Source organism: Platalea leucorodia (assembly GCF_965183815.1).
Source record: "Platalea leucorodia genome assembly, chromosome: 4".
NCBI classification, from domain to species: Eukaryota; Metazoa; Chordata; class Aves; order Pelecaniformes; family Threskiornithidae; genus Platalea; species Platalea leucorodia.
In genome coordinates this window covers 68,233,539-68,249,865 of record NC_138826.1, presented here as the reverse complement: position 1 = coordinate 68,249,865, position 16,327 = coordinate 68,233,539, and the positions used below count along the sequence as shown (strand labels likewise).

At 44.0% G+C, this 16,327-nt stretch overlaps 1 protein-coding gene across 2 annotated transcripts in view; it reads left to right on the top strand.

Annotated features, from left to right (window-relative positions):
• SYN3 (synapsin III) overlaps positions 1-16,327 on the top strand; it is a gene marked incomplete at both ends in the record, with an annotated part of 180,753 nt that overhangs the window by 161,050 nt on the left and 3,376 nt on the right. Inside the window, 4 exons of one of the 2 annotated variants that reach the window (XM_082309047.1) lie at positions 1,906-1,980; positions 5,391-5,493; positions 11,023-11,157; positions 16,238-16,307. In XM_082309047.1, coding sequence (XP_082165173.1) covers positions 1,906-1,980; positions 5,391-5,493; positions 11,023-11,157; positions 16,238-16,307 — 383 coding nt within the window. Of the gene's footprint in view, positions 1-1,905; positions 1,981-5,390; positions 5,494-11,022; positions 11,158-16,222; positions 16,308-16,327 lie in introns of both variants that reach the window. The other variant, XM_082309046.1, reaches the window with a different exon arrangement.

The following is a 16,327-nucleotide window of genomic DNA, read 5'->3' as shown; positions in this document are numbered from 1 at the left end:
AAGACGAAAAGGGAAAGAAAATAAAAAGAAGAATTCGGTGGCACACTTGACACCTGAACTGCTCAGACATGCTTGGAAAAGAGTGATCTTGACAGAGGCTGTGGTGTAGGAATTTGGTGACTGGTCAGGAGGGCTTCAAATGAAGCTTTTCCATTTAAAAACAGGAAAGTTCCCTAACAGGAAAGTTAGGGATACAGCTGAGAGAAATATTTTACATCTTATGCCCAATATTGGCTGGAGATGGGTAGGTATAAACAAGTCAAACCAATCAGCCCAACAGCCAGAGCAGAGTTCTTATTTTGGGAGCTTTCCCACATCAAATGTCCTTGCAAAACTGCATAGCTGTGGCTTGGTTTTCTTAGGCACGACACAGCTGCTTACATTTGGTATGCCAGGTACATTTTCTAAACACTGATATCCAATCATCTTGTCACTAATCAGACTCCAGGAGTTCTCATCAGTACTAATGGGATTTTTGATACCATCTGCCACTGCAGGGCAATTTTCTGAACCTAGATGTTAATAAAGAATGGTTCTTCCCATTGCAGAACTGAAAAACATAATCCTAAGAATCCCATGTCAAAAGAAAAAAAAGAGGCTGAGGGTTGAATACTGACCTTACAGGCCATCAAAGGGCTCATAGCAATCAAAGCTTGAGGAGGAATCCATAGCTTTGCTTAGAAAGTAGGGCAGGAAGATGGACATTGGGTGAAGGGAACAAAGAACAAGAGTCAACTATATGGAAACACAGTTACTCAACACAGTAATCATGTTCCTTTGGCCCCCCTCCCACTCCTTTAAATATGGGCTACAAAGACCATTTAAATTTCACAGCAACTATACATACCACTTTAGAAGAGAAATGGAAAAAGGACACCAGGCTGTCTCTCACCAGAGTGAAGTGGAACCTTAGGTAGTCAACTATAATGATCCAGTTTTACAGTCTAGCAGGACATCAGTATTACCACTGCTCCACGTAGTTTTGCAAGTTCAGAGTCTCTTTTCCACATCATGTTGAAAAGGTGAGAGAACTGGCATGGAGGGTTCCCACAACCTCATGTTGAAGTGCTCGATCACACCTCATACTCCCCTCCTAAATCTCTACCTAAATCTCCTTCAGTGTGGAGATGCTCCCTGGATATATCCTGTCAGCTTGTTGACTTGTCCTAGCTTGTACGCTATGCCAGGGTTATCTGTGCAATGTTGTTGCAGCAGGCTGTCCAAGGTCTGCCCTGTGCCTAAGGTCAAGAAAAGGAAATTTTTTCACCCCTTGATGGACGATGATGAAACCCAGGATTCGCCAGCAACAGTACCTTTTCTGGAAATTAACCATCAGTTGCAGCTAACGAGACTCCAACCATTTTGCAGTTATAAATTCTCCAAGTCCAGATACTGTGAGCCACAGAGAGGTCAATGAAAAGTGAGTGAAAAGAAGGTATAATCATATTTTCTATGACTCCAGCACAATTGAAGTCAAAGTTAGGGAGACCCACAATGTCATGGCTGACATTTGTGAAGCTGCTCAGGCAGATGTTTACCAGTTGCTCTTCAACAGATGGAGGATGGAGAACACAAGGGTGATTATCCCAGAGATCTTCTACAGACATTTCAGGTCTCCTGGGACTTATATATAAAGAAAGAAAGTACTCACAGAGCTTGATGTGTGCTCAAGATTCCTTGGAGGTTTCCCTGTCTAACTCCTCATTCAGTCTTTCATGAGTCTGAACAACATATCCTGTATGGAGTGTTGTTGAGGCAGGATTTGGAAAGGCTTCTGTGAGGAAGAACCTCGCCTCATCCCCTCCTGTACAAGCACTGAGTCAAGAATGAGGACTACAGTATGAGGGAGGATGGGGCAGGAGTGTATTTTCATGTTCAGGTTATGTTTTTGGTTTGTTTTCCTAGGAGGACGTCCATCTCTGGAAACTGGAAGGCAAACACAGGTTCTGCGATGCTAGAACAGATTGCAATGACAGAGAGGTAAGGAAGAGGGTTTCAAGACAGTATTAGCTATTCTTGGGTTAGAAGGGAGGAATTGTATTTCAGACTTCAGTTAATTGAGAGAACTGGTAAGTGAGGTCTCCTGGGACGCTGGATAAAGAAGTTTAAAAGACCGAGTGTTTCCTTAAAAAAATACTAAGGGCACAAAGGCAAACTGTCCTATTTTGGAGAACAGACTGGAAGTACAGGTAGAGATCAACATTGCTAAATCATCAGATCTTTAGTGAATGTAGCCACAGGAAACAAGACTGGCATACTAAGGTCAAGCACATGAGCACAAACATGTAGGGATAAAATCAGAAAGGTCACAGCACAAAACAAGAAGTAACAAGAAGTTATTCTAAGTACATTACTAATGAGAGGCAGGCACAGAAAAGTGTTTTTCTTCTGCTCAACAGCAGGAAAAATCTGTCAGCTGAAGTGTTGAAAGTGCTTTTTTGCATTAGTCTCCCAAAAGTGGACAGTGTTTAAGTGAAGGTCTTCTCACTGCTGAACAGAACAGAAGGAATCATGCGTCTTACAGACTAAAATTTGCAGGCGGTACTTCCATATATTCAAATCACTGTGATATTTGCTAATATTCTCACTGCATGACATTGTTGACTCATGGCAACATGCTTTGCTGTAACTCCCAAACCCTGTTCTGCAGAACTGCTGTCAAGTCACTTGTTCTCCATCCTATTTCTTTAAGTAGATTATTTGTAGATTTATAGAATCCCTAGATTATGTACTGGCACTCATCCCTGGTGAATGTAAGTTTTTTTCAGATTATACCTCCAATTTGTCAGGATCATGTTTAATTCTGACTCTGTCCAGGTTTGGGCACCACATTTGAAGAAAGATAGCAATGAACTGGAGAGAGCCCAAAGGACAATAAAGGGAATGCTCAGAGGATAAAACATAATCAGCCTATGAGAAAAGAATGCAGCAATTGCTTATGTAATTTTCCTCCTTTTTAAGTTAGCAGACCACGGATATTTTTCCAGTAGAGGTGTAGACTCATGCACAATGAATCTATGCCTGCAGTGCAGAGGTTTGCTTTCCTTCATTAGCTGTCACAGAGCTGGAAGAAGTTGTCCACAAGCTGAACACCACTTCATCCTAAAGATGAAAAAACTTAAAGGGCATAAGCTCTTCAAATATATAAAAGGCTGCTAATAGGGCATTACTCACTTGTTATATTACTAATACAATACTATAAGAAATAATGGGCTTAAATTACAGCAGAAAAGGTTAGTTTGAACATTTCCTATATTTCCTAACAGCGAGGATAGCATAGCACAGAAATGGATTGCCTGGAGGAGATGGGGAATCTCTGTCCTCTTTCAGACCAGATTAGAAAAATGTCTCCTCTTTGGGGTACAAGAGTTGTGTAAGTGATCATCTAAGGTCCCTTCTGCACCTTTAGGTCTGTGAAACAGGGAAACCAAGCCAAGCCCCAGATCAGATGCTGAAGGTGACTCTGCAAGACCCTAATAGGATTGCAGGAACTAGACATTATTATGCATCCTGGTTGTTTATAACACAGCTGAAGCCAGAGATACAAAGGGTAGATATTCCCTCATTGCAGTGTTGCACGACTAAAACCCAGATTCCTGCCAGCCTGTCATGCTGCATTTTGAAGGTTCATTTTATAGATGTAGTACCACAATTCACCACTCTAGCCTTATCCAGCTATAAATGCAACAAATCCCATTGAAATCTGTGAGTCATCAATGCATGCAACAAGCCAGGAGTGTGCTGAAATGCTCTGATGAGTAGGAGCAACCTGAAGTACCTACTGTACTGAACAGTAGCCCAAAGGATTTACATGTTCAGGTAATACTAGGCAAACTGGCAGTAAATCCTCTGCAAATGCTACCCCTGATGCATATGCATAAATACGCTCTTCTGTCCCATAGCACTGCTATTCCATCCCAGCAGCCCTGATGCTTCCCAGTGCTCACCTAGGGCCAGCAAAGTTGAAGACATGTAGCTATCGGTGTCTCTGGCAGTGGCAACAATTCCCTGAGCCTGGCTGCTGAACCCAGACACCTAGAGATGTCCCTCAGGAGGAGAGGTGGTTCCCATGATGGTGCCCCTGGGTGTGGGACCACAGCAGTGCAGGAGGGGGGCTGGCTGTGCCTCCTGCCTGGCTCACAGGGTCCATAGTTCTCCTCCTCCTCATGCTACTGACTCATCCTTCAGGCACTCTCTTCCTCAGGGGGGCAGGGGTGAACGTGCTCGGTCTCCTCATTAGGGATAAGAGAGCACTGGTAGTCATATAAGCCATACTCTTGCTTCTTCCCGCAGACATTGTGTTCACACAAGTTGATCATTATACTGTCAAGCTATGGGGACTCTGGCTGGCTTCAAGGACATAAACTTGTCCTTTGGCCAGAACAGCTCTTTTCCCAGTCCCTGTAGGGTCTGCAAAATGTCAGTGTTTTCATGAGACTGCGGCCTTCCCTCCCCTCCCCGCATCTTGTCATAGTCCTGCTTACAGATCTGCTGTTCTGAGATTATTATTTTTATTGAAATGGTCGGGACTGTGGCGCAGCTGCACAGGAAATAAAACCAGGCCGCCTCATTCCCTCCTCATTTCCACAGCGGGGGGATGCGGTCCCACCATAATACGCCTCTTGTCATTCTCCCTCCTCCTCTGACACCAGGATAGCTAAGGGGGCACCCGCCAGGCCTGGCCCCTGTTCATACCAGCTCGCGTTCCCGTTCTGGGACAGCTACAGAAAAGGGATACAGCCTGTAGCTCTCCCTCTGACAAAGCAGTGCCTGGTCCATGTGATGGGACCGCCTGGCTAGGAGCAACACCCAGGGGATAGAGTGGAGGCAGGAGACTGTAAAAGGATGAAATTGAAAGAGTAAATTGTAAAAAGCAGGAGCCACTGGGTTACAGATCAGGGAGGGGATGGCTACTCCCTGCTAAATTCTGCACTCACTTTCCGATCCTATTCCAGCCCCAACGTGCAGGACATCTTATCAGGAGAAAGCTGCCTGCATAATGGAGGGCTTTCAGGCAAAGCCAATACAAACGTTAAGGGGCCAACACTACTGGGAGATTAAATGAGCTAAATATTTATAGCTTGGCTAAATGACAACCAACTGGTGATCTGATGTAAATACTGAGGAGTGAAAGAAACGTTTTAAGGTGGCTTTGAGGGCAGGATTGAAACAGTCTGAAATGAAGGGAAACTTCAGGAAAGATTCTTTTTTTGCTCCATCTCCTGTGCAAGAGAGGGAGGCAATGACGCAGCAAAGCATATGAAGTACGCCTTGTGATAAAAAAGGGCTCCAGAACTGATTTGTGCTCCTACGGGCAGCAGGATGAGTGGCTGTATTTGTTGGACTCCAATGACAGCTAATCCTCGGCCATGCCTCTGTGGTTTCTGCAGGTACAGACTCTGGGCGGACGCCTGCGCGGAAATGTTTGGAGGTCTTGACATCTGCGCTGTCAAAGCTGTCCACAGCAAAGATGGAAAAGACTATATTATTGAGGTGAGAGCATGGGGAACCTGAATGCAAGTCTCCTTTGGGAAGTGTATCTGCAAACACGCTCCCTCGGCGTTCACGTGCACCAATGTGCTCACTTACCCCTGTGTGCATGGTCCAACAGTCACTGCTCCTCGGTGCCCACCTGTTTCCTCCAAGCTGTGGCCCACTGATAGGCAAGAAACTGATTTAGTCCCAGCTAAACTGGCAGATATGTAGCAAGGTGTCAGGGTTGAAGTGTATTCATTTCTCAATATGGACTGCGAAAGCAAATGGACAGACTGCTTGGCCACCCCAGCTTTCCAGCTGATAGATCTTCACAGTGCAGAACCTTACCAGCATGGGACAGATATGAAGCTGCCTTCTTATCGAGCACGTAACAGCCTGCAGGTGTTGCTGGCAGCATCCAAAGTTTGGTGTGTCTCAGTGCACCTGTGCCCCAATACCATCCTTCCTCGGCTGCTAGTAGGGATCAACAGCACCATGAACAAATGTGCCCACATTCAGCCCAACCTGAATTCAGGTGCCAGATGATGCTAGTGCATTAGTCATGTTAACCCCCTCCCATTACCCACACAGAGGTCCAGCAGGTGACTCAGTCCATTAAAAATCTCAGTTTCTCTCTGAATGAACCTGTTGTTCTCCAATCACTTTAAAGGGAACCTCAATAACAAAAATCCTAGCTGCATCTAATCTAAAAGAGCAAAATAAATGGTGAGAGTGTAGCAAAAAGGTCCATGAGTAGCAGGAACAATTTAATTTAAAAAATAGGTGTATTTTCTAAAATCTTTTGCCCAGACAGCATTCAGTACAATAACAGACCAGCAAGACAAAGCACCACAGAGTTACTATGGGCAGTGTGGACTACAAGCTTTTGTGTTCAGAGATGGACAGACTGTGGCTCTGAGGGCTAAAGTTCAATGTGCTCCTTGCCAGGCCAGGAGGCAGACGTGGGAGTGGGGTGGATAGCACACTCAGGTCATCCTAACAGGGCAGAGAAGGAAAAGCTGGCCAGAAAATCAAAGTGGAAACTTAAGAGACGCTCTGGGGGAGAGAAGATCTGGCAAGTAAGCAAGTGCCTCTGTCACTATGTGACTCAAAGAGGCACAGCATCTGACCTGCTGTAAACTCCACCGACACAGGCCGGCCGAGGAAGATGAGCAGAGCCAGCCTATGGCTTCATGCAGGGGTGCTGACACACTGGAAAGCTATGTGTGGGAGAGCAGTCCCACCCGCTGAGGGTTGGGATGCTGATGAGAACCACATGAGCCCTCCAGCGACTGCACATTCCTGCATTATATATCTGCTCTCCGGGGAGGAGTGACCTGTCAAAGGCCATGTGATATAAGCAGGCTGCCAGCAACCAAATGCTGGCGAGCCTCTGTCTTTTCTGAAGTGATGGGGCCACAGCTGATGGGTCTGCTTCTGTATGCAATTCATCAGCACCTAGAGGAGCGTCCCCCAGAGCAGGCTGTCTCCCTGCCATGCACTTTTATATCTCTATGGACGTGTAGCTGAGAAAGGAAGGGCAAGAAAACAGTCTTGCTAGAGATGACTGTAAGGACATTTGGACTGTGTCCATACATGGTTAGATGTAAGATGTGGATTTCATATCTCTGCATCTATTCTTGCATAAAAGCCTACGTACGTGCACACATGGCTAATTCTGTGCTTAAGGATTATATGCGTCTGTCTGGGTATACCTCTGGGTTTTCACATCTGCCTCTGTGTGTGACTGACTGGATGAAAAGCACATCCATATGCTAACAGCCATCATCAGCTTGCACACACAGAGAGAAATGCACACTAATACTCCACTCTGAGACCAAGGTAAAAAGCAATGGATCTAATATGATACAAATCAGAAGAAACACATCAGCTTCAGATGGGTCATGCTGAATTATCCCAACATCTAGCAGGCATTCAGATGCCAGGCTGATGGACATTGTTCAGAAAGGAGTAGAGTAGTGCAATACAAAGAGCAGAACAAAGCCAAACAAGCACCTTTTCTACTTTATGCAGATCAGAGGGAGATGCTGACAAGTAATTAATTGCCTCCAGCCTACTTCCTGGGGTACTTTTCTTGGTCTGAAACTGATCCTTTATTTTGCTTTTTTCTTTTGATAGTGGGAGAAAAAAGTTATTTGACAGTGCGACAGTTGTATTTTTCTTGGTGAGAAGGAACAGTGTGCTGTGACATTTTACAAGAAAGCACGCCTAAATGGCCTGAACAAATAAGGAATTTGCACAATGCAATTGCAGGCAGTAATTAATTTTCACAGTGCAAAGCAGTTCTCTAGGAAAGATTTGCAGAGGTAGTGATGGGCAGTTCTATGAACTGAGATTTATCACAGTGGTTTGTTGCAAACAGAATCAGATTAAGACAGCTGAGTTATCAGAACAGCACGAGAGTAATCTTGCACCCATGGTATTTGCTGTTACTTGAACTTCTCCTTTCTTTTCCCATGGCAAACAGCAGAACCTAGTACGTTTCTGCCCTTCAAAGCACTAGCATGCTTAAGCACCATTTTCATGGCTCATATTGAAAACTTTGAAGAAAAATCAATAGATTTCTTCAAAGTTTCATTCTATTAAAACCGCCGTGAATTTAACAGTAAATGCTGGTACTTCTTTTTCCTCTGCTTTAAAGAACTTTGTCACTCTAAGGGGATATTCAGCATGAGTAGTCAGCACTTGACCAGAAGGCCAGATCCTCAAAATAGCGCAAGTTTGGTACCACTGTTAGCAGCCAGATTCTCAAAAGAGCTCAGCAGCGTCTATGGTTTAATAATCCCCCCCCTCCCCTTTTTTGGTAATCTAACCCTTTTCCACATCTCTGCTATGCTGACAAATATGGAGCGAATGGAGGGCAAGTAAAATGACCCATGGGATTTATTCTTCCTCCTGGATCAGCTAAGCCCTACCTGCCATGCAGCTAAGCTGTGTTACTAGCCATGCTCCTTGCTGCCCAGCAAGAAGCCCTGCCCATCCCTTCAGCACTGCCATATCATTTCTTTTGATATGTCTAATCATCTGCTTCCTTCCTTCCTTCCCTAAAAATCACCTAACACCCCACTCTTGTACATCAGAGCATGGAATAACAAGTCCAGCCTTCAGCGTCAGATAGGCGCAGGGGGAGGAGTGGGATGGGGTTTTTTCCTAAGTCTCTTCTCTGCCCGGCCGCTTTCCGCTCTCCCCTCGCACACCTTATCAGGCAACAGCAGCTGCATCAGGAGCAGCCATTGACCTTGGGCAGCTACAAAGGCCGGGTCCATATGTGTCAACATCTTCTTGTCTTGCCCAGCTGTTCTGTGATCTCCCCAGGAAGAGATGAGTGCAATCTGTCTGTGATTCACATAGTCCTTCCAGCTGTTTGATTTATTTCAGCATTAGCATTCATATCTGCCCAGTTCCATAGCAATTCCCGTTTCCCGGAGGACAGACAAGGTGACATCTCATGCTCCTTTTCAGTTCAGTGGCAATCAATCAGCTGCGTTGTTTTGCCCACAGAAATCACTGCCATTTTCAAAGGCCTTCCCTTATACATGTGATTGTTCATTCCCGTATTTGCAATCTCCCGCAGCTCACGTTCCCCTACCAAACGCTACACAGCAGGAGAGCAGATACCCGCATCCCTGGTGCACCTTCACTGGTTCGGGTGGGACCTGCTCCAGGGTTCATTCCCCCGGTGCCTTTGTTTTATAAAACAGCATCTTCCCCTTCCTCTCCAGCCTCTACTGCCACAGAAATAGTGAAAAGCAGTTCTTAAGGTGGGGAAATGAGGGGTTCGGGGTGTTTTGACCAGAGCTGTATCCGAGTGACTCGCAGGGAGGGTTAGGGAGTCAGGAGCTAGGCTTCGCTGGCCAGGCTGTTAGCAGAGTAATGGCATCATCTAGTGGTCAGACAGGTCCCTCGCACGGTGCGTTGCAGGGAGCGGGGACCTCTTTTCTCACACATGAATTGGAATTGCCAAATGAGACGGGAATGCTTTTACGGTGGGAGTGGAGGGGAGGAAAACCTGCACAGGAACCTGCTGGAGGGCCCCCAGGAGCCCCCGGCTAGTGAGACGCAGGCGGGAACTGGCCGTTCCCTGACACTGCTCGGAAACATCGCCTTTCCCCACCTCGTTTTTTAACAGAGAAACAGCGAAGTGGATAGTGGAATGAAAAGCCACTTTGTGTATTTAGCTGAGCACTGCCATCTAATTTTCTAACCTCCTGACTCCCTGGGTCAAGTAGGCCATGGATATAAACACCAAGTCACTCTTCATGCGAACCCCAGTTAAAACCTCCTCGGCAGCTTCTCTAGCGTTCATATGAGACACCTATAGAAATGAATCCAAATTAATAGTTATTCTACAAGAAAAGACTAGAATACAAACTCGATGAACTCACCTTACTGATTTCGCCTACTTTAAATCTAAAAAAAAGGGTGCAAAACTTTCCATTTCACCCCAAGAGTGGACTCTTGCAGCCTTGCCAGGGTGGAGTGCACTTCCGATTGTTATCTGAGCATGAGTCAGTGCCTTTCTTGAGCAATGCAACCTTCAAATCTTCATTTCCAGGGTTTTTAATGTTTGGCTTAAAAATAAAAGCAAAACAAAATACACTCTTCCAACCCTGATATTTTGGTACAATTATATTTACTCCAGCTGAATCTTAACTTCATCATAGCACAGTTCTTCCTGTGGGATTTAGCTAATGTTTGCAAAGCACTTGATTTATGATGAACTGTTGAAAATTATGTTTAGGGCTGCTATACAGCTGAGGGTCTGCTGTGTTTTCATTATTATTGTTGTTGTTGTCAGACCATTTCTTACCTCAAAGACCCTTTGACAGTTCCCTTTCCCCCATCGCCACAGTCTTGCTTCCCAGCTTTCCCCAGCACAGTTGTAGTACTTGCTTGGGAAGCAGTCATATCATAACGTTATCAAGAAGACAAGCAGAGAATAAGTTTACTTTCCTGCATTGGGTGCTGTTGCTTTGGTGACATCCAATTCATTACACATCTGTGGTGTTTATTTCCCCTCTCAGGGTGCAGTGCTTTGCGTTGATTAATCCCAAAATATTTCCTGGTTTCCTCCAGTCCCTGTTGCTCTCATCTCCTCAGGCTTCAGTACATGTTGTTTCCCTTCTCCTGTGGCCCTTTCTTCTGCAATGTGACCCCCAAGTGCTGTGGAACAATGCCAGAGAGACCTCATCTATCAGAGGCATCTCCTCAGGACATGTGAAGAAGCAGGCTTGTATTCAGTTGATTTAGAAAGTCTTCAGCCACCAGAAGGCTTGGCTTGGCTTCCAAGTTGTGAACGGAAGGAAGATGGGGAGTGGGGGGAAGTACATGCCATTTCCAAAAAAACCTAAGTGAAATCCCACACCTAGGAAAGTCAAGCATGTTTCAGCATGGAGGGGAGTGGCGACTAGAGGTGCTGACAAGGATGCTGAGACACAAAGCATGTTAGTGTGAGAGCTGAGCTGAAACAGGCACCTGCTACCAGGAAACCTCCTTACTAACTGTTGTTTTTCCCTCCTGTGGTAGGTGATGGACAGCTCGATGCCCCTGATTGGGGAGCATGTGGAAGAGGACAGACAGCTTATAGCCGATCTGGTTGTTTCCAAAATGACTCAGCTTGTCATCACTGCTGGATCTACGCCGTCACCGCTGAGGCCTTGGGTATGAGCAAATCGAGACCTTATGGCCAAGTTGTTTTCCTGAACTTTTTCTCTGTCTCCTCCCATTGGGTGTCAGGCAGTCAGACATCTCAGAGAGCTGAACAGTCCCATATGGGAGTGCATTGGACAGACTGACTCCTGCTCCTCCGAAGAAGTCTCTCATAGACTCTTTGCAGTGGGTGCCCCTAAGAAAAACCTCTGTGTCCCTTCCTCTCCTTCCATGTAACTGTGGCATCACACCAGTAGTGTCGTCCATGCATCTAGACATTCTGGCTTGTCAAATTCATAAGTTCATATTGAAGACAGACATTTTTAGAGGTGCTTGTAATGCCTGACTTCATCTCCATCTAACACCATCTCTCAGGATAGGTTTCATTCTGATTCTTGCATCCCTGATGAAAATCTGTGTTTCCCAGAACAGAAAGTGGGAATCTTCACCAAAAGTTGTTCCATTCCTTACTGCAGCCTTTCTTCTCTGGAGATGCCCTTCACCCCCTTCATCAGGAGGAGGCTTGACTAATGCTCAATTCATATAAGAACCTGTCATTTTTGCATTTAAACTGACCCCTTAGTGCTTCTCCTGTACATTCCTTTTGACTATCAAATGCATCTAATCTTAGCACCACATTTCCCAGTGGCAGTTCTGTATAAATGAAACACACCAGAACATAATCTGTGTCTCCAGGTGTATGTGCTACACCTTTTTCAGTATCTAGCAGGGAGTAAAGCACGAGGTTTGAGGACAACAAATCTGTACAGAAGAAAGGACAGGAGAGTAAACAGGGTGAAGGATAATACTGACTGCAACACACTGGAACAGTTTCCATTTCCACTTGAGACAAAAAAATGGGAAAAAGGACTTTATGGTTCTCTGCCTTTGTCATATGACAGCCCACTGCTGCTAAACCAGGTCCCCAGCATGAAGGGTATTCAGGGTAACTCCAAACCAAGTTTTAGCCGGAGTGAGGGGGTAAACATTTAATAGACACTAAAAATGCTTTGAGGCAGGAAAAGCGATACAGAAGGGACAGGATTTACTCCGGCCAAAGTGAAATCAACAACTGCCATCTGAAATAACCAAGATAGAGAGTGTGTAAACTAAGAGCAAAGGGGAAGTCAACAGAAACTGAGAACATTGACAGATGCATCTGTTGTCTATGTAATACACTGGTACAGGATTGGATTGGATTACAACAGACTTAAAATAGGGCCAAAATAAGAACAAAATAAATTGTCTTGGAGCGATAGGGTGTCAAATAGAAGAGTTAAATAAGAAAAGGGTCTTCATCAAGAATACAACCTACAAATATCTGTATACAAAATCAAGAAATTTAAAACCACAAACATGTTAACTAGCGTGTTTTGCTATAGAGAAAGATCTTGGTACAACAAACTGCAGAAATCACACAAGTGCAGTTATTAACATAATGCTATAACACCTGGTTACAAGTGTGCAGAGAGAAGTAACTACATGCGAGGCTGGTAAGATGCAGAACTAGACCTACAGGCGAAGACTTCACAGAACAAAGAAAAATAACAATTCTGAATAGAAGGACAGCAGTACTGAATACATAGAAATATAAATCCTTGGATATCCTATGGGTATGCATAGGATATCTATATATCCAGTATACATATTACTGGAGCTGTCTATACTAGTCTCTGGATCAGGAAAAACTGAGAAATTATGAAACTGAGTGCACAGCATTGACAGAGATGGAAGAAGCAACAAGTCATAATAATGTGAGACTACAGCTATCAAGAAGCAAGTCAAATAGCACAGTGGGACAGCAATTCAGAGAGAGTTCCCCATCTCTGTAGATGTCTGCTTCCTAGAGCTGCAAAATCCAAGTGCAATAGGAAAAAACACCTTGACCTAGCCTTAAGAAACACCCAGGTACAAATTCAGAAAGTTAATATATACTATTAGGTTTGATGTCCAAGGGACAGATGTGATATCAAAAAGTAACGGTATGACACAGTTAGAAAAGGTGATTTTAATAAAATGAGAAAATTAATCAATTCCCTAGCATTAAAAGTAAAGCTGTATGGACATTATTTGAGAGACCATTTTTTTCCAGAATGCATATATACATTTCTGATCTGCTTCTGAACCAGGAATGCAAGAAATAAATAAACTTCTAGAGTTAAGTGGTAAAGTGACAGAGGACATTCAAGACATATTGGAAAAAAAATCTTCCCAATTTGGAAATCTGACATGTAAGAAGACCTTTATGTACCACCACGCAAGTAATAAAAGGAAACATAAAAAGGATAGAAATTGATTTTGAAGAACAGATAGAGGGAAGAATGAAACAAATTCTTTGAGTTCATCAAAAGATGGAACCCTACCAAACAATTGGTGGGCTCTATGGATCATCCAAAGTTAAGGGAGAAAAGGAAGACAACAGGGACACTGTTGTGACTCTAGTAAATTTAATTGCTGAAAGTGGGGAACTTTTTAAACTAGGTATAGTTTTTCCTGATAAGAAAGACAGAAGTGAGAGCAAAAACAGTGATTAAATCAGTGTTGACTGATACTTTAAAAAATTATTAAGCCCCCGGACCCAGGTGGCTACATCCAATGAACTGAATTTAGGAAGTGACTAAGCTGCCAAGAAAAAATGTGCAATTTCATTAGAAACAGTTTTTGCTCCAGAGGATTAGTGTACAACAAATTCAAAATATGTGTTTAAAAAGTTGTAAGAGTTATGGACCTTATGAATTATCTCAGACAATAATTTAAAGAATACAGAAGACTAATAAACCAACAGAACCATGGCTTAAGACCATCCACCACACTTTTTTTTGCGAAGAAAAATGCCCCATTAATTTCCTTTTGATTCTTTTCCCATCATTTATTTTAGAATTCTTTCATAAAGCGGTAGATAACAGGCAATCAGTCAAAATAGTGCAGCTAGACTGTCAAAACGCCTTAGGCAAGGTAACAGACAAGTACTATTAAAGAAAGCAAGCAGGGAGGGGCTAAAAGGCAAAGTTTCATTGTGGAGCAGAAGCTGGCATCCAATAAAGACATAGATATGAAAGATTCTAATTCTTGTAGTTAGCAGAGGGGATACGTAAAGAATACCAAGCCTGGTCATGTTGATAATTGGGTTAGTTGAACCCAGGACAGGATAAGATGTTAATGAAAATATTTTTGTCATGGCTACAACAGGAACCCTGGTTTCAGGGTTACAGCTGCGGTTCTCTCCGCACCTCACCTCTCTGCCCCACCTCCATCCCTTCCTGTCACTGTTTCCCTTCCAAAGGCAGAAGACCTTGGGCTGGCCCTCACCCCTTCATCTCTGAGACTCAAGATCCTGTTTTGCCTTCATCTCTGAGAAGCCTTGGGTTGGCTGTAGGCAAAGGCCATAGTGGTGAATATGAGATCCAATTCCCTTTCTTTGGCTGGTCTAATCAGGATGTCTCACAGCATTAGGACAGTAAATTTCCACCAACACCAAGGGAAGGTTTAGTGTCCCAAGCTACATAGGACTAGAAGCCACAAATGGAAAATTCCCAGGTTTTCCTCCCTGTCCATTTGGCAAGTCCCAGAAAAACAGTATAAAAGATGGGCTGATAACCTCATCACATTAATGTTAGTCAGTTGAAACTCGTTTCAATGCTTCCAACTATGAACATTTCTTCCCATTTCCAGAATCACTTAGCTCATTCTCCTGACCTTCCAGGAGCCTTGAAGACCCCTTTATCACTGTGTTCTCCATGTAAATAATCCAGCATGTGCCAGCCTATCTGTCTCCAGCTTCCCCTGCTTTCATAAACAATTTTGTGCAACAGGCTTACTCAGACTTTTGTTAACCTTGGACCAGCCCTTTGTGCAACAGTTCTGTGTTGCTTAATCTGTTTTTAAAAATATCTGTCAAAAAGAGTAAACAGTGAGAGAGAAGAAAGCACAGATGGCACCAACTTATTTGCATTAGTCAGGACCAGGGATGGCAGTGAAGAACATCTGACAGAGCTATGTATGTTAAGTCACCACAACAGCAAATGAAATTATGTATGGAAGACTGAAAGGTAAACTAAGCTGGCGGTAGAGAGAGGGAGAACATAAACAATCTGTAGACCTTGCAAGTGGCACTAGCCATGCCCCTTGAGAAAGACATTGTCGCATACAGGCTAATGAAAACCATTGCTCAGCCTATGGTTGTGTTGACAAGGGAGAAGCAGGAAATTAGGATGCAGGAGAAATGAGCTGGTGATGTATACAGAGAACCCAAATACTGTTGCATCTGGAATAATGTAAGCAGACCTGCCTCTGGCATCTGCAGAAGGAATCACAAAGCTGGGAAAGAGAAGTGGGTGATGAAAACAATTAGGGACCTGGAAACATTCCCATGGAGGGACCAAAGGGATTCAGTCTCTTGGCTTTAGAAAGGAGGTGAATGAGAGAGAAGGCAGTAAAGGTTTGCAAAATAATGAATGGCCTAGCAAGGGCAGGTTGTGAGAATTATTCTCAAAACTCAGAACAAAGCAATGGAGTTAAGAAATGGGAAAAGCAGTGAGGCTGAGAGCTGAGCAAGACTCAAAGGGTCTGGGTGTAAATATCAAAACAAAATATTTGGAACTGTTGCAAAGATTTTGTGGAGCAGATAGCTAGCTTCATGTTTCAGGGTTTAAGCTGGCCCTTGCTTATTAGCAATCAAGAGGACACCCCTTAGGGTAAAGAGATGATTACTCCATAGATGTTTCCATGGTTCATCCCTCCTTCCTTTGGAACATCTGGTGCTGGCAACTGTCCAAAATGGGAGATGGGACTAAGAGACCCCCTCCGGCCTGATTGCCTAAAAAACATTCTAAATTATAACTTCATTGTTATTCCCTGTGAGCAAACAACTTTTATTTTTCTTTATTACTCAGCTCTCCATTTTAGTCCCATGAGATTTTACCAGCCAGATGTTGCGCGTGTGTGTGTGTGTGTGTGTATGCACACATATGTGCATGTGTATTTTTAAGGAACACTTCATGACTCCGCAGTTCCTATATTACCTCAGGGTTTCTCTTTGGGGACTCTGTATTAACTGGAATGGCTTTTTTTCCTCTAGCCTCCCCAAGTTCAGCCTGCATCAATGAAATCTCAGACTGGACCTCAGCTTGGACAACTGTCCCAACCACGGCCTCCTCCCCAAGGTATAGTTCTTCAGGCCCCA